The sequence below is a fragment of the Mus caroli genome, chromosome 14 (assembly GCF_900094665.2).
Source record: "Mus caroli chromosome 14, CAROLI_EIJ_v1.1, whole genome shotgun sequence".
Classification (NCBI taxonomy): Eukaryota; Metazoa; Chordata; class Mammalia; order Rodentia; family Muridae; genus Mus; species Mus caroli.
Window position 1 is genome coordinate 1,443,629 of NC_034583.1, and position 23,379 is coordinate 1,467,007.

Here is a 23,379-nt window from a genome sequence, read left to right on the forward strand (position 1 = left end):
TTTGTAGACTAGGCTGGCCTCGAACTCAGAAATCCACCAGCCTCTGCCTCCCAAATGCTGGGATTAAAGGGGTGTGCCACCAAGTCCGACAAAGACAGCCTTCTTATTGGACCGCTCTCACCAGAATTCGAACTTGTCTTATTTTGTCTACTGGCTGCTTTTTTGAGTCTTGAGACGCGCCTCGGTCTGGGTGGCTGCTGTTCTCTCTAAACCCTGCATGCGATGAGGTCTATCAACTTAGTGAAAACAGCTGAGGAGAAACAATTGCGGAGAAGGCGTCGTGGGCAAGCAGGGAAGAGACTGCTGGCGGCCAGGAGGAGAGCCTGAATGCAGAGGTGGAGTTAGGGGCGGGGCCTGGGCGGAGCTCCGCGCGGGAGTCCTGGGCGGGGCGGGGATAGGAACGGGACGGAGGCGGGGCTTCGGGACTGCTGCAGAGCCCGCCTGACCACGCCGCCCCGGCAGCGCCCAGAGTGCCCGCGGCGATCCGGCTTCCCGGCCTTCGCCCCGCGCCGCCGATAGGGGGCGTCCGCGTTCTCGGCGCCGCGACTCTGCTGAGAAGGCGTCGCCCGCGCCGGGCAGCTGGAGCCGCAACTCAGGGCTCCGGCTCACTCGTCCCCTCCGCCGCCGCCGCCGCCGCCGCCGCCACCGCCACCGCCGCCGCTGCCGCCGCGGGGCGCGGGCTCGCTCGTCCCCGCGCTCGCGCTCTCGGGCCGCCGGCGTCTCCCGGCCGGGTCGCCTCCGCGCTCGTGCAGTGAGTGGGGCGCGAGCGGGGCCTGCGGGCCGGGGCTGCGGGAAGTCGGGCGGGTGGCGGCCGCGCGTCCCCGGGCTGGCACGAGCCCGCGGCCGGGCCTGGGCGGGGAAATCGGGGACGCGCGGCCGCCTCGGGCTTCGGGCTCCGGCTCGGGTTCGGGGCTCGGTGCGCGTGGCCGGCCGGGCTTGGCTTGCGGGAGACCGCGGAGTAGGGACCAGCGGGCCATGCGGGGCAAAGGGTTGGTTTTTGGGGAGTGGTGTTTATTAGCCGCCACTGCCCTAGTTTAAAGCCCTGCTTTTTTGGGTTTTGTGCACAAATTGCAGCTTTTTACTGGATTTTTGGGATGTCACGGCGATTTAGTGCTGGGTGTTAGAGGTGATCCTTGGCGAGGTCGTGGGGAGCCCCTGCAGCACCTGCTGGGCGATGGCAGCGAGGCTGTGTCTGGGGGTGGGACGGGGAAACGAAACGTGACTGAGATCCTGTTTGGATGTTCTGCTGAAGTTGTCATGTTTCTGTTCTGTACACCAGTACATACAGCAAGTTGATAAACCTGGTTTTAGGATTTCGTGATGCAGACATAGACCGGTGTGACCTGGTTTAGCAAAGAATGTTTGGGATAGCCCAAGCAACCTGCTCCAATGTACCCCCCTTGGCAGGCTCATCTTTTTCGCTGTTGCAGATATTCTAGTATGGGAATAATGGTGGGGTATTACAGGCCCAAAGCCAGAAGTGTTTTCAAAAGAGTAAAGATCTAAGTAGGCAGGTAGGTAGGGTGGGAGAATCACCTTTTGGATGAAAGTCAGGAGCCCACATGGATTCTCAGTTTTTTGTAATACCGTAGGTAGAAAGATGGCCATAGAATTTGGATTTTTTAAAAGCGTATTTTAGCTGAAGCAATAGCGTGGAAAGCAGTCTTATGGTCACTCCTAGGATCCATCGTCGCATCCTGGATTTTAATAGTTGGGGTCTATTTTAAACGGAACACGTATGTGTGTCTTCTGCTTTATCTTGAGACAACCCTGAGTCATGCTTTCTAGAAGTTCCGAGAGCTCACGTGTCTGTTTGTCTCTGCGAACGCTGGACATCATTTTACCTTTTTCTCACGGCAACTGCGGTGGGATCTCCGGGAAAGGAAGGAGGGCCGGGACAGAGTGGGAACACAGACTGGTCCTCACCTGCATGTTTGTCCACCTACTTAAATTTTGGTGATGCTGCGAGTAGTAAAGGGCGGTCTCCTCAGGTTCTCACAGTCCTCTGCTGGCATGCTGCACGTGAATCCAGAGCTCCACTCCTCACTGCCCTGTCGGCCAGTTTTACCTCCATTGTGTTTAAACGGTGTGGTTACTTTTGGGAAGGTCATAATACCCATTTTGGTGGAAACTGAGGGAAAGTAGAATTTTATGATTTTTGACTCTGACAGCACTTTAGCTGGAGAGTATATATTCTTCTGGTTTGATGCTGTCAGAAGATTCATAATTTCTTGTAGGACTTTCTCCTTTTTGCCTACATTTCCTTTCTTCTGGCCCACGAGGTTGAGAAGGGGTTTAGTTAGTGGTAATTTAGCTTTATAATCCCATTATCCTTGTGCGCTTGGCTACTTGTGCTGGCCTGTATGTGGATGTTAACTCTGAAGGCGCCAGGAGATGCCACTGAACCAATTACTATAAAAAGTATTTCACTTTCAAACTCCCACGTTCCCAAGAACAGAGAAACTCAGTACAAAGGCAGCTTGGAAGGTAAGTATAGGTGGAGAGAGAAAATTTACCGGTCTTCATTTTGGGATAGCAGACACAAAGGTTTCAGTAGAAAAGCACTTGGAAGGGCTACCCAGAAACCGTGGGAAGGCAGTGACTACAGTTGTATCAGTACATTTTCTAATCCGAGGTTAGCATTACGGCATATAGATGGTTACATGGGAGGAGGACTTTTGCTCTGGAGCGTCTTACTCAATAGCAGAAGTAAGTCTAGAATGTGTGTGCTGTCTTATCATAACCCCTGCTGTAGCTTTGCTGTGGTTAAGGAGGGTTCTCACAGGTTAAGTTGTTAACTTCCTGGAGTGTGCATTCTTCAGATTTGCTAGGGTCAGTAAATTAGTAACTTCTTTTCAGGCTTCTAGAAATTCCTCAGGATGTGTTTTTCTTAACTACCTGCTAACATACTATCAGAATTTGCACATTAGTTACACTGACCTTTGACCTTCAAGCGTGATAGTCTTTAGGACCATAATTCTTTTGAATCAAAGGTCAGGTATTTTCAGGTAAACCGATTTTACAAAGTCAGAAAGCCTTTCTTTGAACTTTATAGTCGTTGGTGGTAGCCATGACTCTAAGAAAGATCTTTCGTAAGGGAAAGTCACTTAAAGGAATCTTATGAGGAAACATTTCACGTTGGCCTGCTTGATGCCCCCTTGAAGGCCTTCTGCCGCCTGGCTTGTGGTTCTCATTAAGCCCTCCACTGGAGGAGGTTGTGCCGGATGGGAGAGAAGATGAAAGGGAAATGAATTGTTAGCGTCCGTGGAGAATGATGAGGTGGAGGAAGCTGAGGCTACTTCTGGGTTGTGTTTTATTGTCTCCACCTCTGATGTTCTTGATAGGCATCAGTTCAGAGTCTGGCTGTTGGATAAGCAAGAATCTTGCCCCTCTTTTCTCTCTAGATGCGGCTCTGTATATGTTTACAAGGAACACATACCAATTTTAAATCAATCAAGACTACTCCCATTTTGACTTTATTAGTGGTCAATTTAGTATAATATTTTAAATAGATTTTGCTAGCTTATATTGCAGGTGACTAGTATTTTATTTTGATGTATTTTATGTATAACTATAAGGTCTTGAAGTGCTTTTTAAGAAACCTGGGCTTGTCCAGGAGGTAGTGGCACATGCCTTTAATTCCAGCATTCCAGGAGGCAGAGGCAGATAAATCTCTGAGTTCTGAGTTCAAGGTTAGCTTGGTCTACAGAGCGAGTTTCAGGACAGTTAATGCTATACAGAGAAATCCTGTCCCCTTTTTCCCAAACCCCCCCCCCCCAAAAAAAAAAAAGAAGAAAGGAAGGAAGGAAGGAATCTGGGCTTGGATCATGGAGCTAACTCCTTAGTAAAGATGTACGTCATTGCCTGTGCACCCCACTAGCCTCCAACCATATATATATGTATGTATGTATATACATACACACATTCCCATGGCTGCTTTCCTAAATTAGGCTTGGATCATGGAGCTAACTCCTTAGTAAAGATGTACGTCATTGCCTGTGCATCCCACTAACCTCCAACCATATATATATGTATGTATGTATATACATATACACATTCCCATGACTGCTTTCCTAAATTAGTAAGCTTGACGTTGTTATATGTTTGTAGCCAGACCTTGGCTTTTGCTGTAGAAGAGATTCAGAAACATCTAATTTTTTAGATTGTTTGTGTTGATGATTGCATAAGAAGTTACCGTGTTTTGATTTAGGCACGGAGACATAAATGTGAAAGGTTAGTACTGGCATAAGAGCTGTCTGATTTTTTTTTTCTTGTGTTTTGGGCTTCCATTCTTCATTAGTCATTTGAATGTCCATGAACTAGAATTCTTTCTGTCGCTTAAGATGGAACAGCAGCCATTATTCGCGCTAATGAGTAGGTTACTGCCATTTTTATTTAGTGGTAGGAATTTTTACGGGCTCATTATGACTAGCCCGAGTTTTTGTTAAATTGTAAATAAAGTGGTAGGTGGATAGGATTAATAGTTGGTTATGGGAAGTCTTAAATGGATGCTTTTCAATTGTTTCGTTTTTGGATTCTGTTCTTTGAATTTCTACTTTGAGAGGGAGATTTTGTAAAAATCTAGACAAGGAGTCAGCAAACACAAGTTATTGTTCAGGTACTCCCCATATGTGGGGCTGTGAGCAAGTCTTGTGGTCTATCCTGCCTCTTTATTTTATAACTCTATGTGTGTGTGTGTGTGTGTGTGCGCACACGCGCTTACAAGCAGAAAGGCTGTTCCATCCCTGCCTATTTAAATTGTTGCTTGATTCTAGAGTCTCTTCTCAGGTTAGGCACTTTTTCTTTTAGCGTTTCACTGAACAAGCTCTTTGCTGAAGCCCTCCATTTTCTCCCTGGGAGTCTAGGACTCTTCCTCCTGAGAGCTCCTCCCGTCTACCCTGTTCTGTAGCTCTTTGAAGTTATATTGTGGACTTCGGCTGTTGCCTGTTGCCTTCCTTTGTAGACTGAAAGCTCCACGAGGGTCAGGTTAAGCTTCCTTATTCCTGTGTATCTAGATTTTACCTGGGCTCCCTTGCCCTGTGATAGTGGGTGGACCTTAACATACATCTTGGCTGACTGACTATTGAGGCAGTTGGGAAAGAAGACTCCGAGTCTTGGGAAGTGCCTTTAATTCACTTTATTGTTGATGTGGTGTTATCTATAATGGAACCGACACATGGGTAAGGCTCATTTCTTCCGTTTCTATCATTTGGGGTTTGTGGAGTAAGTCAGAGGGATGAAAAGGTATCACAGTGGCATTGGTTCTGTCTCACCATAGTACTCAGGCCTGTCCGTCCGCCTGCAGCCAGCTGCCAGGAGTGGAGAAAGGCAGCCGACTGAAGGCTTCTCCTCCGGGCCACATTTTAGCTCGTTTGCTTTGAAGAATTTGTAAAGGTGGAGAAATAGCTGCTGCGGCTCTGATTTCAGCCCCTGCTGTGCTATGCAAATGTTCTCTACATGCCTGAGTGACCTTTTGAGAAAGAGCCTTTGTGATCTTGTGTAGCCAGGGCTTGTTCTTGTTCTGGAAACAGGGGCCAGATTCCTCTAAAAGTGGGATAAATGGATCTTCAAAGACCACATACAAAGCTAGTGACTTTCCTAGTGAATACCAGCACGTCCATGTTTCTTGCCTTCTTTGCTGGCAATTTTGAAATCTGCTCTGCAGTTTGCTAGCAGGTTGATTTGGGGACTAGCATGTAATAGAGGGAACTGAGGGAACTAATGAAAGCATTCAGTAGCTGGGCAACTGCTGGCATGCCCTTGAATTGTAGATAAAAACAGATTGAAGCCGGCATCATTAGTACACAGGCATTTGCCAGTGGCCTAAAACTGTCTCTCCATGGTGCTGGCTGAGTGACCCTCAGCCAGCCCTGTAAGGTTCTTTTAAAAACTTTTTTGTCTCAAATTGTGCCTTAACAGCTTGTCATTTAAATTGGTTTCTGTTTGTTTTTATTTACAAAGAGAAATACTTCATTATTAAAAGCCTGATTGATTTTTTTAATATTATATGATAATAATATTCTGGTGTGTTTCTCTTGGAAAACGACTGTTACTTTTGGAGCTCATGATTTTAAATGCTCTTACTGAGATGTTTAGTTTATACAGCTGGCATGCCGATCCAAAGGAGTTTCTCTCCTTTTCCCTTACATGACCTTTTTGATGAAGATCAAAAATTGATTATGAACATCATAGACCTAATCATGAGGTTCTCTGAAAATGTAAAAATTACATCTCTAGGGGAGTGACAAAATTTGTAAATTTTTTATGACATTTATTTTGTGTGTGTGCATGGGAGTGAGTGTGGGCTCAGAGGACACGTGTGGAAATCAGTTTTCTCTTTCCACTGTGAGGGGTCAGGCAAGCGGCTTTACCTGCCGAGCCTGCCCTCGTGTCAGCCCAGATGACAGAATTTGAATGATGTCTTCCTCTCCTCGAGTGTATGCTAGTTCTTTGTGCCTGGTGGGCTCCCGAGGTAAGGACAGAGCACGGCCTGGCTTTCTTTCCACATCTTTGGCCAGCAGGTTCCAGTTGACCATATCTGAGGAGTTTTTGTGAGGTCTGGCTAACTACACCTGGCAGTACAGCCTTTTTTCTCCATTTCACGGTGGTTATGTGTTTGCTCTTCTTCCAGAGTTCCCTGGCTCCTGAGCTCTGAGGACGCAGTGCTGGAGCAGATGGATAATGGGGACTGGGGCTATATGGTGAGTGCTTCTTCACTTTAAGGCTGGCAAGCAATTTTGATGTCTTTCTTTTCTCGTATTCATAGGCTTATCTTAAAAGGATGAAAACTATGAATTTGCCTAGCTTTATCTAATTTCTGTAGATGTTCTTGAAGGAGGGCATTTTTATTTGGCTTGACGTTTTAGTGGAGGACTCAATGGATATTCTCCAAATAACTTTATTATTATTATTATTATTATTATTATTATTATTATTATTATTATTTTGTGTGGGGGAAGCAGTGCATGCAGTGCCCTTAGAGGCCAGAAGAGGGCGTCTGATTGATCCCCTGGAGCTGCTGTGAGCCACCCGAATGCAGCTCAGGTCCACTGCACTAGCCCGTGGCTTTTAACTCCTGGCGTCTCTCCTGCTCCCCTAGTAACTATTTGTAATCACTAATTTCAGATACACCATGATGTTTCAGTCTTTGCTGTATATTGCTTTTTAAATTCTCTTTTCATGGGATGCTGATGCTTAAAGGGCCTATGGATAATGGAATGAAGACTTCTTTATTGTAGTAAAGGGATTACTAGTTAGACAGGGTTTCTCCATGTCTCCCTGTTTTCTTCTTTATCTGGTAAGACATATTTTACTTTCTTAGTACCTGAAGACCATTTCTTGTTTTTTCTTAAATAGGATTTCTAAAGCTGAAGGTGTGTTATTTTGAGAAGCTTGCTTCTCAGAATTAAAGGTCAGATTACAACCTGAATGTTGTAAAAATGAGTACGCAGTCAGATGTGACATTTTAAAGCTGCTCCCAGCCCTTTGACGTGCGGTGGTTTGGGGCTAGAAGATGAGCTAGATTGGGTTCACCAAACCATGTATTTTAATCTAGTGTTTACAACTTAGTCCCTGGGTGTGCTGACACAGGCCTGTAATACAGCCCCTGGGATAGAGGCAGGAGGTGTGTGAATTTCCAGCCTGCTTTATCTATATAGTAAGATGCTGTCACAACAACAACTACAACAACAACAACAGCCAGAAAAGAAGAAACTGTTGCTTCCATAAAAAAATTACTCAGATTGATTTTAAACAAATTTTTGTCTCTAAAATACATTTGGGTGTGGAGACAGGGGTCAGCAGTTGAGAGCACTTACGCTCTTGCAGAGGACTTGGGTTTGGTTCCTAGCACCTACTCAATGCCTCACAACCATCCCTAACTCCCAGTTCCTAGAGCCATACCCTTGGTACGGATGAGGTACACGCACGTGCACACAGGCAGCACACACACATAAGAGACATGAATAAATATATATATATATTCCACAGCTGGGTGTGACAGTATACACCTGTGGCCTTAGCACTGTCCTAGCAGTGGGGCAGAGGCAGGAGAATCAGGAATTCTAGGCCGTCCTTAGCTACACAGTGAGTGCGAGGCTAGCCTAAGTTATGTGAAACACTGTCTCAAAAAAAAAAAAAAAAAAATTAGATCTCCTGACTCCTTTGAGGAGAAAAACCCATCACAATTCCTAAATTAATTATTGTTACATTATCATATTATTTTTATAGTCTAGCTTACGTTAAGTTTTTTAAAACTGACGGTTTTGCCAAGGGTGGTGGCACACACCTTTAAGCCCAGCACTAGGGAAGTAGAAGCAGGCAGATTGACCCAAAAAGCTCTTCAGATTCTGGACTTCACTGAATGACACTAAAGGTCACACCTGGCAGACGTATAGGAAACTTTGGAAGGCTTAGATTTATTCTGTTTGAAACCAAATATTGAAGCCCTTCTCTTGGGTGGGTTTTATCACTGGAAGTAAAGCCGTTTAGTCCCCTTGTGCTGCCAGATATATTAGCTTGAGAGGGCTTTATGCTTTGCTTGTTAATACTGATTTTCTTAATTTGTTAGTTAAGATTTTAAGGTTTCAGGTAATTAATTGGATTTTTAAAAATTGCAGATGAGTGACCCAGTCACGTTAAATGTAGGTGGACACTTGTACACGACATCTCTTACCACGTTGACACGCTACCCGGATTCTATGCTTGGAGCTATGTTTGGGGGTGACTTCCCCACAGCCCGAGACCCTCAAGGCAATTACTTCATTGATCGAGACGGACCGCTCTTCCGCTATGTCCTCAACTTCCTACGGACTTCAGAACTGACACTCCCTCTGGACTTTAAGGAGTTTGATCTGCTTCGGAAAGAGGCTGATTTCTACCAGATCGAACCCTTGATCCAGTGTCTGAATGACCCCAGGCCTCTGTATCCTATGGATACGTTTGAGGAAGTCGTAGAGCTCTCTAGTACTCGGAAGCTTTCTAAATATTCCAATCCAGTGGCCGTGATCATAACCCAGTTAACCATCACCACGAAGGTCCATTCCTTACTAGAAGGCATCTCAAACTATTTCACCAAGTGGAATAAGCACATGATGGACACCAGAGACTGCCAGGTCTCCTTCACCTTTGGACCGTGCGATTACCACCAGGAAGTCTCTCTCCGGGTCCATCTGATGGAGTACATCACGAAACAAGGTTTCACGATCCGCAATACCCGGGTGCATCACATGAGCGAGCGGGCCAATGAGAACACCGTAGAGCACAACTGGACTTTCTGTAGACTAGCCCGCAAGACGGACGACTGACTGCTGGCCAGCCCTCAGAGAACTTCCGCAAGCTCACGTTTTGGGACATGGAAGAGACTGTTGTTGGTTTTTAGTGTGGGCCCTCTTTTTTTTTATTATTATTTTTTGATTCAGTATTTGTATTTATTTGAAGGCATTGAGGAGCAGAAGGAAGTCTTGTGTGTGCGCAGTCTCCTTCCTGTTTTGTTCCCAAGTATGCATGTGCCTGTTCAGAGTCTCTAGAAACCTTTTTTATAAAAAGAGATCTGAAAATCAGTATGGTATATAATCTACCCTTAACAGTGCTAAAATGATTTCTGATAATGTGGTTCCTGACTCAACTGGAAGGCTAAAAACAGGAATAAAAGATTAAAGAGGGTATTCATGATGTCTTTGAGAAAAATCAGAATATCATGTAGGGCGACCTAGTTTCCAGACCAGTAGGCAGTGTTGTGGAGTTAAAGGAAGACCGGCCCGGTCTTCTGAGGGTACTTGGTAAGGACTGCTTTCTACAGTTTTGACAACTGTTTCTTTCTATGCATACGAATCAAGCAACCAAATATCTGTAGCCATGGAAATGTCTGACTAGAAATATTTATATTGGATTCTCAATACAAAATGTCCCTGTGGTAGAAACCTTATGCCTGGTACAGTTTCATTCCCAAGGTACTGTCTACCAGGAAAGAAAAATCTAATAAAAAATGGAATATGAATATTAAGGGTTGTATTTATTGCTATATAAGGGGAAGATCATATACTTCATTGGAAGTATGCATCCTTTATGTCCCAATTAAACTGCTTATAGCACATTTGTGATAGGGTTGACAGGACTCAGTGGAACATTAGATTGTACTTTATAAAGCCAGCTGTGTAACCAGAGATAAGCAGGTTTGTCTAAAGAGTGCAACACTGTTTTCAGATCAGGTTTACAGTGAATATTACAGTTTTCAACTGTCACAGCTATGGATGTGACTCATTCCAGTTTGTGCTGTGTGTGAGGACAAAGTGACTCCCACCATTTCCCCCTCAGGAATTGTGGTAGCTGCAAGTGTGTGTTATTATGACATGTAAGTTCCATCCTGAGAAATCAATCAGAGAGAAGGCTCAGAAAGGCTTGGGGAGTGTGCACATCTGCTTATTTCACTGTAAGGCTTGGGACTGTGTGCACATCTGCTCATTTTACTGTAAGGCTTGGGGAGTGTGTGCACATCTGCTCATTTCACTGTAAGGCTTGGGGAGTGTGTGCACATCTGCTCATTTCACTGTAGTCACTGCTTTCAGTGTCGATGTGATTCTGTTGCTTGAAAGCTACGGGAAGGAGCGTGTTAATTATGAGGGACTTTCTGGTTTGTGAGCATTGCATAGCAACTTCCCTGTTTTAGGGCAATCGTAGACCTCTGCGGTTTTACTCTAGGGAAGACACGACACCCTTTTCCTCTTCTCTGTGAGACTGTTCCAAGATTATTTCTTTGGAAATTTAAGATCTGATAAATTACCACCCCCCCCAACCCCATACAAACAGCAACACCACCACAGAAACTCAAAACTACCTCACCTTCAAACTAGGATACCTTAATGTTATTGGCAGGTTGCTGTAGCTTTGGTATATTGATGAACTGGTGAGAAGAGGTAACCCTCTCTATATTCCATATTGGAATATATGCTCCAATTGTAAACTAATAAAGGGTTTCCTAAATAAAGACTCCAATTAGTCATGTGCTGTGGAGTCAGCGAAAATCATCATGAAGAAGATAATTTGGCTTTGGAACTGTTGTGGAGGGGGCTGGGGGGAATGGCTCTTGGTGCTTTGCACAGGACTTCCACTTATGCATGCGTGTGCGTACACCATGCACACACATACACAGACATACACATATACACACACACACTTAAAAATACTTTTTAAAGTTCTGGGACTAGGAGTAATGTTCACTCCAAGTTTGTAAAAAAGGCAAACTTAGGAGTTCCCTTCCTTGTCCCCTTTCTCACCAAAGGGAAGTTTGCTTTTGGTAATTTTCTCTGGCTTACTAAGTATCAGCAGGCTAATGATTGCTTGTATGAACAAAAGCAAGCAGCAGGATTTTCAGGTTTTGTTTTTTCCTTCAGTCCTAGGGGTTGACCAGGGCCCTGTTTATGTTAGGCAAGTGTTCTGTCACTTAGCTGCAGACCGTGTCAGAACTGCTCTATGTTGTGTAATTAAAAATGAAATGAAAAACATAGCTTGGCTGTATTTGGGCATATTGAGTAATTCTGTCTCTTTATGAAATCTTAGCTTTTACTGCAGAAGAGTTGAGTTAAAAAAAAAATGGTGTGCTACATGCTGAGCACCTATATTTGATTTAGATTATAGCATACCCAGGCACCTTTGAAGGGCTGCTGCATGTGTGTCCCTGTAAAGACTAGAGGAAGCTAAAAGTATGTGTAGGCCACAGGGTAGCTTGGTGGTAGAGTGCCTGTTGACATCTTTCTGGCCTTTCAGTCCCAGCATCCCCTACAACACAAGTAGTAACTAACAAGTTTATTAGCTTTGGCTGTATTTAAAGCAAAATTCTAGCATTTAGCCAAATACATACTACAAACAGACAAGGGAAAGTTTCAGACATACTCAGCAGAATAATATGATGAACATCCTTTCATGAACCAGTTTACTCGTTGATCTGAACAAGCTGCACGCCACCCTGTGCTTTAAATTCTTTATATGCATATGTGCCATAGGAAGGCCATGGTGCTGCTTGGTCCTGAATCCTTTGGCTTTTCACAGCTTGGGTCTCCAGCTTTGCATCAGTGGTCTAATATACTTCTTATAGGCAGGGTTCTCCTGTGTTTATGAGAAGTACATTATTAAAAGGAACACTTTTAGAATTAATGACTTCATTTTCAAATTACGTACTTCACCTTTAAAAAGTAACATTACCTAAGAGTTTTAATTTTTCAGATTATTTTTGAAGGTAACGGTGTGAACATATGGCAAACACTTTTCCAGAGAGCATCCTTCCTTAGGCAGGTTTTGTACACGCAGGTGACTGATTAAGAGAAAACCCTACAGCAGCTTCTTCACTTTTGGAATGTAATACGAATAAAAGCCTTTTACCATTTGAGGGTCTTTGAAATTGAACATGAATCACAAAGCAAGGATCCACAAAGTAGAATCAGGCAATATTCTGCGTCAGAATAGTCTTTCCCATCATTTTCTGTTTTCTTTCTTATATATGCTGCTTCTAAGTGTCTTTCTCTTGTTGGTCTGGTTTTTTTCTTTTTTCTCTCTTCCCAGTTCTCCCCTTTTCTGCCCTCCCCCCCATCTACTAGGGCAGACCTCCGATGGATATCAACCAAACAATCAAGTTAGGCAAGGTACCTCTCCTTGTATTAAGGCTGGGCAAATTAACCCAGTATGAGGGAAAGGGTCCTGAAAGCAGGCAGAAGTGTCAGAGACAGCCCCTGCTCCCACTCTTAGGAGTCCCACAAGAAGACCAAGCTACACAACTGTAACCTGTGCAGAGGGCCTAGGTAGGCTCCCTGGTTGTTGGTTCAGTCTCTGTGAGTCCCTATGAGCCCAGGTTAGTTGATTCTGTGGGTTTTTTTGTGATGTCTTGGACTTCTCTGGCTCCTATAATCCTTCCTTTCCCCTGCTTCTGCAGGATTCCTGAGCTCTGCTTAATGTTTCTATCAGTTACTGGATGAAGCCTCTCTGATGACAATTACCAATCTATGCATATAGCAGAATATCATTAGGCATTATTTCATAGATTTTTTTCCAGTCATGTGGTTCTATCCTAGGTCTCTGGGCTATCCAGCCTCTGGGTCCTGGCCCTCCAAGCAGTGTCAGGACTGGGTTCCCTCTTGTTGCATGAGTCTCAGGTTGGACCAATTACTGGCCACTCCCACAGTTTCTGTACCACTTTACCCCAGCACATCTTGTAGGCAGGACAAATTGTAGGTTGAAGCTTATGTGGCTGGGCTGGTGTCCCAATCCCTCTACTGGAAGTCTTGCCTGGTTATCGGAGATGACCAGTTCAGGTTCTGTATCCCCCATTGCTAGGAGTCTTAGCTAAGGTCACCTTGTAGATTCCCGGGAGTTCCCATTGCGTTAGGTTTCTAGCTCATCCCTGAGATCCCCCCCCCCTCAATTCCAGTTGTTTCTCCCAGTGCTCTGTCCCTCTATCCAACTGAAACCTGTCCCTTCTGATTCCTGTCCTCCCCTCCAACCCCCTCCCCCCCGCAGGGAAGTTCAGACTTCACCCATCCCACCCTTCTTGTTACTTAGTCTTTCTAGGTCTGTGGACTGTAGTGTGATTGTCGTTGACTTTACAGCTAGTATCCACTGGGTACCTCACTCAGGATGATTTTTTTTTCTAGTTCCATCCATTTGTCTGCAAATTTCATTATGTCATCGTTTTTAACAGCTGAGTAGTATTTCCTTCTCAGCCCATTTATCATTTATATATAGGAAGGCTACTCCCCCCGGCCCCCAGCTACTTCGCTGAAGATGTTTATCAGCTGTAGGAGTTTCCTGGTAGAATTTTTAGGGTCACTTATATATACTATCATGTCATACGTATGATATGTATGATGTTATATATACTACCACATCAACTGCAAATAGTGACACTTTGACTTCTTCCTTTCCAACTTGTATCTCTTTATCTCCTTTAGTTGTCTTATTGCTCTGCCAAAACTTCCTATATTGACTAGATGTGGAGAGAGTTGACACCCTTGTCTTGTTTCTGATTCTAGTGGTCCTATTATTTTCTAATGCAGTGTCTCGAGTTCTTTTCTTCATAGCTAAACCCTAGTCTTCCATGCTATCTTCTTGTTTATTTCCTTTTGCTTATCTACAGTAAGTCTATGAGGTCCTTAACACAGGTCTACACCACTGTTTCTTCCTTACCAGCATTGCACAGTAAATATTCTTTGAATGGATGAAACAGATGTGCTTAACACTTCTCACTAGTCCTTGGTCATGTTTTTACAATAGAATTATTGAGAGAAAAGAGTTTTTGCCCGGGTGTGGCTATGTACACACGTAATCCTGGTATTTGGAGGGTAGAAATTCGAGGCCAGCCTGTAATACACAAGACCCTTAGGCAAACACTAAAAAGGGGGAGGGTCCTTGGTTTGAAATGGCCCTGATGATTCCTCCTTGTTCCTTAGGGAATCACATGGATGTGATTTCACCTGAGGAGGGAGAGCCATCTGTGGCAGTTTTCTACATCAATCAGAAAGCCAAAAGCAGGCATCACAGAGTATGTATGTATGTATGTATATATATATATATATATATATATATATATATATATATATATATATATACACACACACACACTCGGGGAGCTGTTATGCTGGGTAGGGGGAAAGCTCAGCACAACCTACTCCACACAGAAAGACTCCGTGGAGCTAAGACATACAGGGTAGGACGTAGCACATCACTTCCGGCAGAACACCAGAGAAATATAATCCCACTTGTACTTTCATGTCTATAGAGCATGTTTCAACATAGCTGCTTGCTAAGTTATCTAAAATATCTGTAATACACCTTCTTCTATTATAAAAATGTCTGCTGCACCTCAGAATTATGGCAGATCAAAATTATTTAGACTTTAAAATTTTTTGGTGCTTTTCAAAGGAGCTGGAAGTGTAAGATCATGTGGCTATATATTAGCAGTCAACCAAGTATCATTTTGACTAAATGAAGTCAAAGTCATTTGTGACCTCACCTTCCTAAACTGTGCATGTAAGAGCCATACTGTGGCACCTGTTACTTTTAAGTAAGGCAGGCTGATGAGTGTGTGTGGCATCAGTATGCACTGCTGCTTCTGTGTCATTATGTGGGCCATAAGAAGCTCCGTCCTTGGTCAAGTTGAAGGAAATAGAGTTAAAGGAACGGGATGAAGGGCATCATCAATTTACAGAGTCAGTCAGCGAGGTAGGGTAGCACATCTCATTTCTACAAACCTGCTATGGTTTCCAGACTAAAGACTTTAAGAATGAAGAGAAACAAGATAGCCCACTTGAGCCTTTAGTGACCAGGAAGCATCTAGAGGAGACGAATGTTTTCCTGTGCTGCCAATAAAACAGGTCTGGGCTGTGTGTCTCTGCATTTGCAGACAGGTGGACAGTGAGGGGGCAATGGTTCTATGGAGTCCCCAAGGACACAAGTCTCTCTCGAGACCATGGGGTGTAGGCTGGTTTGGGAAGAACTGCTTTGCTTTTGTGCCAGGATTTAAACATTAGCAAAGGCAGAGGTCTAGAGTCATGCACTAGAAGTGGCTTCACTGTAAGGAGTAGTAAGTGGGTAAGGAAGTGGTTTCTGTTTCTTTGAGCTAAAACAATGTCAGCTTGTAGATGGTGCTTGACTGAGGTGGACTGGCCTTATATTCTGGAGGCCATTGTCTAAAGTTATGACTTTAGACAATAAAGTTAAGCTAAGCTCTGATGTGTGACAATACAAGCTGTCTAACAACACCTGGCGAAGTGTTAGTGAATGCCTGAGTATTCTCATTGCGCTCTCCGACAGCTTTCTGAAGTTGGACTAAAGAGAAAGTTTCACAATGTGAACAACACTGCTTTATAAATTCTAATACACTCAGTGCTGTGAACAGCTTGTGTGTGTGTGTCTATAGATAGCTAGACTCCTCATTGGGATTATCTGTGTAAAGCTGCTACTCACTATGGGCTTCCTGAATTCGAAGTGCAATACCCACTGCTGGTCTTAGATTTGCCCAGTGAGGCTGGCATAGCTGTCATTCTTGTATTCCCTCTGAGGACAGTCTCATTACTATCCCTTATGATGGCTGTGCTTTTCCTGCCCACTGATGGCAGTACCTCACATTTCTCCATCACCTCTACATGTGCACTTATCTACATAAAACAGAGCTAAAAGGCTGGCAGTAGGATGGTTTGGGCACTGCTGTGACTTATCTTAGTTTTGTTAATGTGAAAGCCAGCTTGCTGCTGTGTGGATATGCCTTTGGGTATGCCAAGCCACGATTTAGAAATGAGCTTTTCTCTCAATGCCCTTTCCATGTTCCGAGCTGTGCATTTTGCTGATTTCAGTTCCTGCCAGGCCACACCTCTGGTTTCTTTTATGTATTCTCCGGAAGTATTTGAAACAGACGTGCTATGCCGAGTGATTTTTCAGCTAAGCAGACTCGATTACAACGGGAAACGCTGAGATGTATTTACTGCTTGTTCTTGGCTGTCTTACATAATTTATAGTGGGTTTCACTCCACTACCTGAGTATTGGCTGGGGACTTCTGAGCCCACTCAAACAGGCGTTGGTAGACGTGTCCGTCATAACAGCCGAGTGCAGAGTTTAAACAATGGTCCGAGAAGTCAAAAGCATCGGTTAACAAGATGGCATCCTTCCTGAGAGAGGAAACAAATTGTGAGCATTTCGCCTTGCTCTTAGGAATCTCGTCAACCCATAGGAAGTAATTAGGTGTTGAGTCATTATCGACTGTTTAAACAATTCACCTTTTTATTTGGGTTTTACTTTTAATCAGCTATGTATCTGATAAAGAATCGAAGAGTTCTTTAAGGCTTGTTATTTAAGAACCAGGACTTGCCCAGTGAGCATAAAGTCTGGGCTCCCATTCCTAACACTGGGAAAAAATAATAAATGAAGATATCCTACCTCCCTGTGTGCTGATTATTTTTTATCAACTTGACACAAATTTGAGTCACTTGGGAAGAGGGAACCCCAATAGAGGACATGCCTCCATCAGATTGGCAGGTAGACGTGAAGAAGAGTCCAGCCCACTGTGGAAGGTACCATCTCTGGTCAGGTACAGAATGGGCAGTTGAGCAGTCCATGGGAGCAAGCCAGTAAGAAGCGCTCCTCTATGGTCTCTTCAGTCTCTGCCTCCAGATTCCGCCTTGCACTCCTGCCTTAGCTTCCCTCAATGATGGACTGTAACTGAGAGCCAAGTAAACCCTTTCCTCCCAAAATTGGATTTGGTCAGTGTTTTATTGCAGCAGAAAGCAGCTGGTACACCCAGCAACTCTATTCCAGTTTTCTTCTCCCCAGAGATGTTGTTAGTCTTTTAGCTGATACTTACACAGATATCTCCATGTATGTATGTATGTATGTATGTATGTATGTATGTAACCATCTGTCTATCTATCTATCTATCTATCTATCTATCTATCTATCTATCTATCTACCTACCTACCTACCTATCTATATAAATTGCTAACAACTTCTTGATGCTTCAGTTTTAGCTGTTACCTGTTGATTATTATAAAAGCAAAGGTTTCCTTTTTGGGGAGTAAAAGGGGATAGAATCTTATCATGCAGTCCAGGCTGTCCTAGAACTCTGTGCAGCCCAGGCTGGCCATACTCCTCTCCATGCCCTACCCCGCCCCCCAAACCCCAGTGCCTAATGGCTGGGATTGCAGGTCCCCTCCACACACTTGGCTGCACTGAGCAGCTTCCTCTTCACACCTATCTCCTCAACCAGATGCTTTCTCCCCTTGGCCTTCCTGTTTCCTAATATAGTTGTGATTTTGACAGGATTAATTAAAATTCAGTATTGACATTACGATGACTGTATGACATCAAAACATTTGAAGTGGCTAAGATAATATACCGAATTATATTTGTGGGTTTTAATTTTTTATTTTGTTTTGAGATAAGGTCTTGCTTAAGGTCTGGTTGGTCTGAACTTTCACTTTGTTTTTGTTTTTTAAGACAGGGTCTCACTGCAGTTCTGGCTGGTCTAGAACTCATTATGTAGCTTTGGCTGGCTTTGAACTGTACACTACAGGTGGAGAGTCAGCAGTCCTTCCACACACGTGGATCTTAGGCATCAAACTCACATCATCAGCCAAGGGATTGAACTCATGTCAGTATGGGCTTCAAATACCTTTGTCCATCAAGCCATCTTGCTGGCTTTTAATCCTGTTTTGACAATAACTAATGAGCCTCCTGTTTTGGCAAAAGCTAATGAACTGTACTTCTTGTTTAATATCCCTTATGACCCTCATGGTTTCATTTCTCTCTGTAATCAGTGGGAAGTCCATGGGCCGTTGTATTTTTTCCCCCTAAAAATATATTCAGCAGTTTTTCTTCTTTATCATGCTGGTTTAGGCCAGTCCATTCCTTGTTTTCACTGGTTTACTGCCACCACCTGTGTGATCATTTGTGCCTGGAAAGACCAGCTACACTGTTGTCCTCAGAGCTCAGATAAGCTAGGCCACAGCTATGCCACAGCCATGCCACAGCCATGCCGCAGCCATGCCATAGTCATGCCACAGTCATGCCACAGTCATGCCGCAGCCATGGCATAGTCATGCTCCACTGCTCTGGCTCACTGATTCATTTGCCTTGTGGTTGTTTCACAGTCTCTTCCGTCTTCAAGTCTGCAGCATCCATCTCTTCCTTCCTTACCAGAGTGACTTTGCATCTGATCAAGTGGAAGTCGTAAGGGCTTTCCACAGGTTCCCACCTCTGAGCATAACACCGAGCCCCTGTTAGTACCAGTCATCTCTGCTCTCCTCCTTTGAGTCTACCCATTCCTTGGCTGCTAGATGCTTTGAGCCCTTGCCTACTAGAGAACAATACTCCAGACAATACTTTCCCTTCCTGTGTAGTGTCACAAACTCCTCAGGGTCACTCCATCACCGTAGACATTTGCTGTCATCTCTCTTAAGACAAGCTCTGGGGTGGCTGCAGACAAGACTCAGTGGTTAACAGAACTTGCAGCTCTTGGTTTAGCTGATGGCACTCAGATGTGGCTCCCAAGTGTAACTCCTCAAACAGTGCACCCATGTGGTGCACTTGCATATATGGAGGCATACTTGTAAAATTAAAAACTGAAATTTAAGCCAGGTGTGGCTAGTTAACACCTCACTCTCACCTAAAATTAGACACTTAGGAAAGCCCTTAATCTAAAAGATGGAGAGCCAGAAAATCAAGAACAAGACACCTTGAAGGATACAAATGAACCTGCAGGGAAAAGAACTTAAAAACAGAAAAGAAACATTTTTTTTTTAAATCTTCAAAATCTTCAAAGAGCTAAGAAGGTCAAGACACCGCAGATATGAAATAAGATTTAAAAAAATGCCAGTAACATCCAGAAAATAGAAAGGGGATTCTCAATTTTTTTTAAAAAATGATAATATAAATGAAATAAATGAAAATTGAAAACAAACATGCTTTTGCTCCCTCCTTCCCTTATCACCCCCAGGTCATGGCTCCTCTTTGACCTGAATTCAGGAGTATTTTGTTTTGTCCTGCTCATTCGGACAAGGGCTGATCTGTGTCAGCTTTAACCTCCAGCCCCTCACTGGAATAACTGTTGTTAGTCCCCTGATGTCTTTGGTGGGTCCTGACACTTCTCATTCGCTCACTCCTTGACGACATCATCTCTCTCACAGCTTTTAAGCTTGAGTCACATACCACTGAGATCTTGTCTATCTGTCTAAACCTGGCCCTCCTGTAGCCTTCCCCTTTGTGATAAGTGGTGCGACTTCCTCTCTCTCTCCTGTGTCCTACCTAAGTGTCAGCAAACCCTGCTCTGTTTTCAGAGCATGTCCAGATATTGTCCACTCCCACTGCATCAGCCATATGCACATTGAGCAAGTACGTTATCTACTTTCAGAACTTAGCCCCAGCCCCTGCATTATATATATATATAATATATATATGTATGTATGTATAATGGCTCAGTTGAGAAAATGCTTGAGGCTTGAGTTTGATTCCCAGAACTTATATAGGGGGTGGGGGAAGGCTAGGTGTTGTGTTGAACATTTGTAATTTTAGGTAGATGGAGACAGGTAGATCACTAGGCCTCACTGTCCAGTCCATCTAGCCTGCTTGTGGGTTCCAGGACATGTACACACACATATATACATACAAAATGAAACAAACAACAAACACCCAAGTTTAAAAAGCATGCATATGCATCTACATATATGTGTCTATCCCCCAGGCATGCATACACACACGTTAGGTTGTTTTGGGTTCTACTGAGTGTCCTGTGTTCCGTCCTCTCCCTTTGTCTCACTCTCCCCTCAGCTGTAATTCTCACCTCAGAGGTCCTGTATCTGGCCTCTAGGTAGTCAAGCCAAGCATGGTAGTGTCCTGCCTTGGTGATTTCTACGTTGTGCTCAGCTTGGCTGATGAGTTTCCCAGTAGCATATGATTTCTAGAAACTCTTTACCTATGTTCTCAGGCCTTTCCTCAAATTACCCTACTGGCCAGGCCTTCTTTGGCTTTTGTCAATGCTTGAAGGTCTGGAGTTGTAGCTTACAGGTAGAGTACTTGCCTAGCATGTTCAAGGCCATGGGTTTGATCCCCAGCACCACACAAAAACTAGAGCAAGAGCATCTGGAACCTTGGAGAGCCCTCTGCTCCCTCACAGTGCTTGCTTACCTTCTTCCTAGAATACCTTCCTTCCCTCATGTGTGATCCTGTGTGTGTGTTGGGGGGTGGGGGTGGGGGTGGGGGTGGAGGTGGGGGTGGGGGCAGCTGTCTCCTGCTTGTAGGCACTGTGGGACTTTCAACATGAAACTATGTATCTTTCATTTGAGGTGAATTTTCTTATTGATGTTTTGCCATCTTTTATTGATTGATTGATTGATTGATTGATTGATTTAGTCTTTTTGGTCCTTGATCTGCCTTTCACATGATGGACTATGAATGTGAGTTTTCTTTAAGAAGCATTTGTTATTGATTGGTCTTCTTTTAAAAAATTATTGTCTTCCAACTCAATTCTTTGTAGAGTTAGAAAGAGCAATTCTTGGCCAGGCAGTGGTGGCACACGCCTTTAATCCCAGCACTTGGGAGGCAGAGGCAGGTGGATTGCTGAGTTTGAGGCCACCCTGGACTACAGAGTGAGTTCCAGGACAGCTGGACCTATACAGAGAAACCCTGTCTCAAAAAACAAAAAACCAAACCAAACCAAAACAAAAAAAAACCAAACCAAACCAAAAAACAAACAAACAAAAAGAGCAATTCTCAAATTCATTTGGAATAACAAAAAACCCAGGATAGGGAAAACTATTCTCAACAATAAAAGAACTTCTGGGGGAATCACCATGCCTGACCTCAAGCTGTACTACAGAACAATAGTGATAAAAATTGCATGGTATTGGTACAGAGACAGGCAGGTAGATCAATGGAATAGAACTGAAGACCCAGAAATGAACCTACACACCTATGGTCACTTGATCTTTGACAAAGGAGCTAAAACCGTCCAGTGGAAAAAAAAGACAGTATTTTCACCAAATGGTGCTGGCACAACTGGTGGTCAACATGTAGAAGAATGGGAATTGATCCACTCTTATCTCCCTATACAAAGCTTATGGGCACAGGGGAAAAGTTCCTGAACAGAACACCAATGGTTTATGCTCTAAGGTCAAGAATCAACAAATGGGACCTTATAAAATTGGAAAGCTTTTATAAAGCAAAGGACACTCTCAATAGGACAAAACAGCAGCCAACAGATTGGGAAAAGATCTTTACCAGTCCTACATCTGATAGAGGGCTAATATCCAATATATACAAAGAACTCAAAAAGTTATACTCCAGAGAACCAAATAACCCTATTTTAAAAATGGGGAACAGAGCTAAACAGAGAATTCTCAAGTAAGGAAACTCGAATGGCAGAGGAGCACCTAAAGAAATGTTCAACATTCTTAGTCATCAGGGAAATGCAAATTAGAATGACCCTGAGATTCCACACCAGTCAGAATGGCTAAGATCAAAAACTCAGGTGACAGCAGAAGCTGGCGAGGATGTGGAGAAAGAGAAACACTTCTCCATTGCTGGTGGGAATGCAAACTGGTACAACCACTCTGGAAAACAGTCTGACAGTTCCTCAGAAAATTGAACATAGTACGACCTGAGGACCCAGTTGTATCACTCCTGGGCATATACCCAGAAGATGAACCAACATCATGTAATAAGGACACATGCTCCACTATCTCCATTATGTTCATATGTTCATAGCTATATCCTGTAATATATATATATATATATTCCAGAAGCTGGAAACAAACCAGATGTCAATCTAGAGGAATGGATACAGAAAATGTGGTGCATTTACACAATGGAATACTACTCTGCTATTAAAAACAATGACTTCATGAAATTCGCAGGCAAATGGATGGAACTTGAAAATATCATCCTGAGTGAGGTAACCCAGTCACAAAAGAACACTCAAGGTATGCACTCACTGATAAGTGGATATTAGCCCAAAATTTCGGAATACCCAAGATACAATTCACAGACCATATGAAGCTCAAGAGGAGGGAAGCTCAAGAACAAAGTGTGGATGTTTCAGTGCTTCTTTGAAGGGGGAACAAAATACACACAGGATGAAATATGGAGACAAAGTGTGGAGCAGAGAGTGAAGGAAAGGCCATCCAGAGACTGCCCCATCTGATCCATTCCATATACAGTCATCAAATCTGGACCCTATTGTGGTTGCCAAGAAGAGCTTGCTGATGGGAGCCTGTTATGGCTGTCTCCTGAGAGGCTCTGCCAGAGCCTGACAAATAAAGAGGCAGATGCTAGTGCCAACCATTGGACTGAGCACAGGGTCCCTGATGGAGGAGTTGGAGAAGAGACTGAAGGAGCTGAGGGGGTTTGCAGTCCTGTAAGGGGAGCAACAGTGTCAACTGACCAGACCCCTGGTCACTCCCAGAAACTGGATCACTAACCAAATAGTACACAAATAGAGGGACCCATGGCTCCAGCCGCATATGTGGCAGAAGATGGCCTTATTGGATATCAGTGGGAGGAGCAACCCTTGGGCCTGATGAGGTTCGATGCCCCAGTGTAGGGGAATAGGTCTGGAAGCTGGGAGTGGGTGGGGGAGTGGGTGGGGGAGTGGGTGGGGGAGCACTCTCATAGAGGTAGGGGGAGGAGGGAGGGGCTTTCTGGAAGAGAAAGAGGATAACATTTGAAATGTAAATAAAGAAAATATCACCAAAAAAAAGTTGGGCTGCGGTGGCACATGCCTTTGATCCCAGCACTTGGGAGGCAGAGGCAAGTGGATTTCTGAGTTTGAGGCCACCCTGGCCTACAGAGTGAGTTCCAGGACAGCCAGAGCTATACAGAGAAACCCTGTCTTGAAAAACCAAAAAAAA

The 23,379-nt window shown here is 44.0% G+C and overlaps 2 protein-coding genes across 5 annotated transcripts in view; one reads left to right on the plus strand and one right to left on the minus strand.

Moving 5' to 3' along the window:
- The first annotated feature begins 489 nt into the window (after positions 1-489).
- Positions 490-10,003, plus strand: Kctd6 (potassium channel tetramerization domain containing 6). 2 transcript variants are annotated; one of them, XM_021181865.1, is made up of 3 exons: positions 490-751; positions 6,632-6,701; positions 8,619-10,003. In XM_021181865.1, the coding sequence occupies exons 2-3, from the start codon at positions 6,675-6,677 to the stop codon at positions 9,303-9,305; spliced, it is 714 nt and encodes a 237-aa protein (XP_021037524.1). In that variant the 5' UTR covers positions 490-751; positions 6,632-6,674; the 3' UTR covers positions 9,306-10,003. The 2 variants fall into 2 exon arrangements, with proteins under 2 accessions (XP_021037524.1, XP_021037526.1); XM_021181867.1 differs by lacking the exon at positions 490-751 and adding an exon at positions 898-2,487.
- A 1,784-nt stretch (positions 10,004-11,787) lies between these two features.
- Positions 11,788-23,379, minus strand: part of Acox2 (acyl-CoA oxidase 2) — a 33,963-nt gene continuing 22,371 nt past the window's right edge. For all 3 annotated transcript variants that reach the window (XM_021181870.2, XM_021181868.2, XM_021181869.2), the window contains 2 exons: positions 16,518-16,650; positions 11,788-12,102 (listed from right to left, as the gene is read on the minus strand). In XM_021181870.2, the coding sequence (XP_021037529.1) occupies positions 12,040-12,102; positions 16,518-16,650 (196 nt within the window). In that variant the 3' untranslated portion in view covers positions 11,788-12,039. The remainder of the gene's footprint in view (positions 12,103-16,517; positions 16,651-23,379) is intronic.

Bases quoted from the DNA above. Each gene is read 5' to 3' on its own strand.
- Kctd6 (XM_021181865.1), top strand. From the start codon at position 6,675: ATGGATAATGGGGACTGGGGCTATATG. The intron at 6,702-8,618 runs GTGAGTGCTTCT...TAAAAATTGCAG, and splicing joins ATGGGGACTGGGGCTATATG to ATGAGTGACCCAGTCACGTT.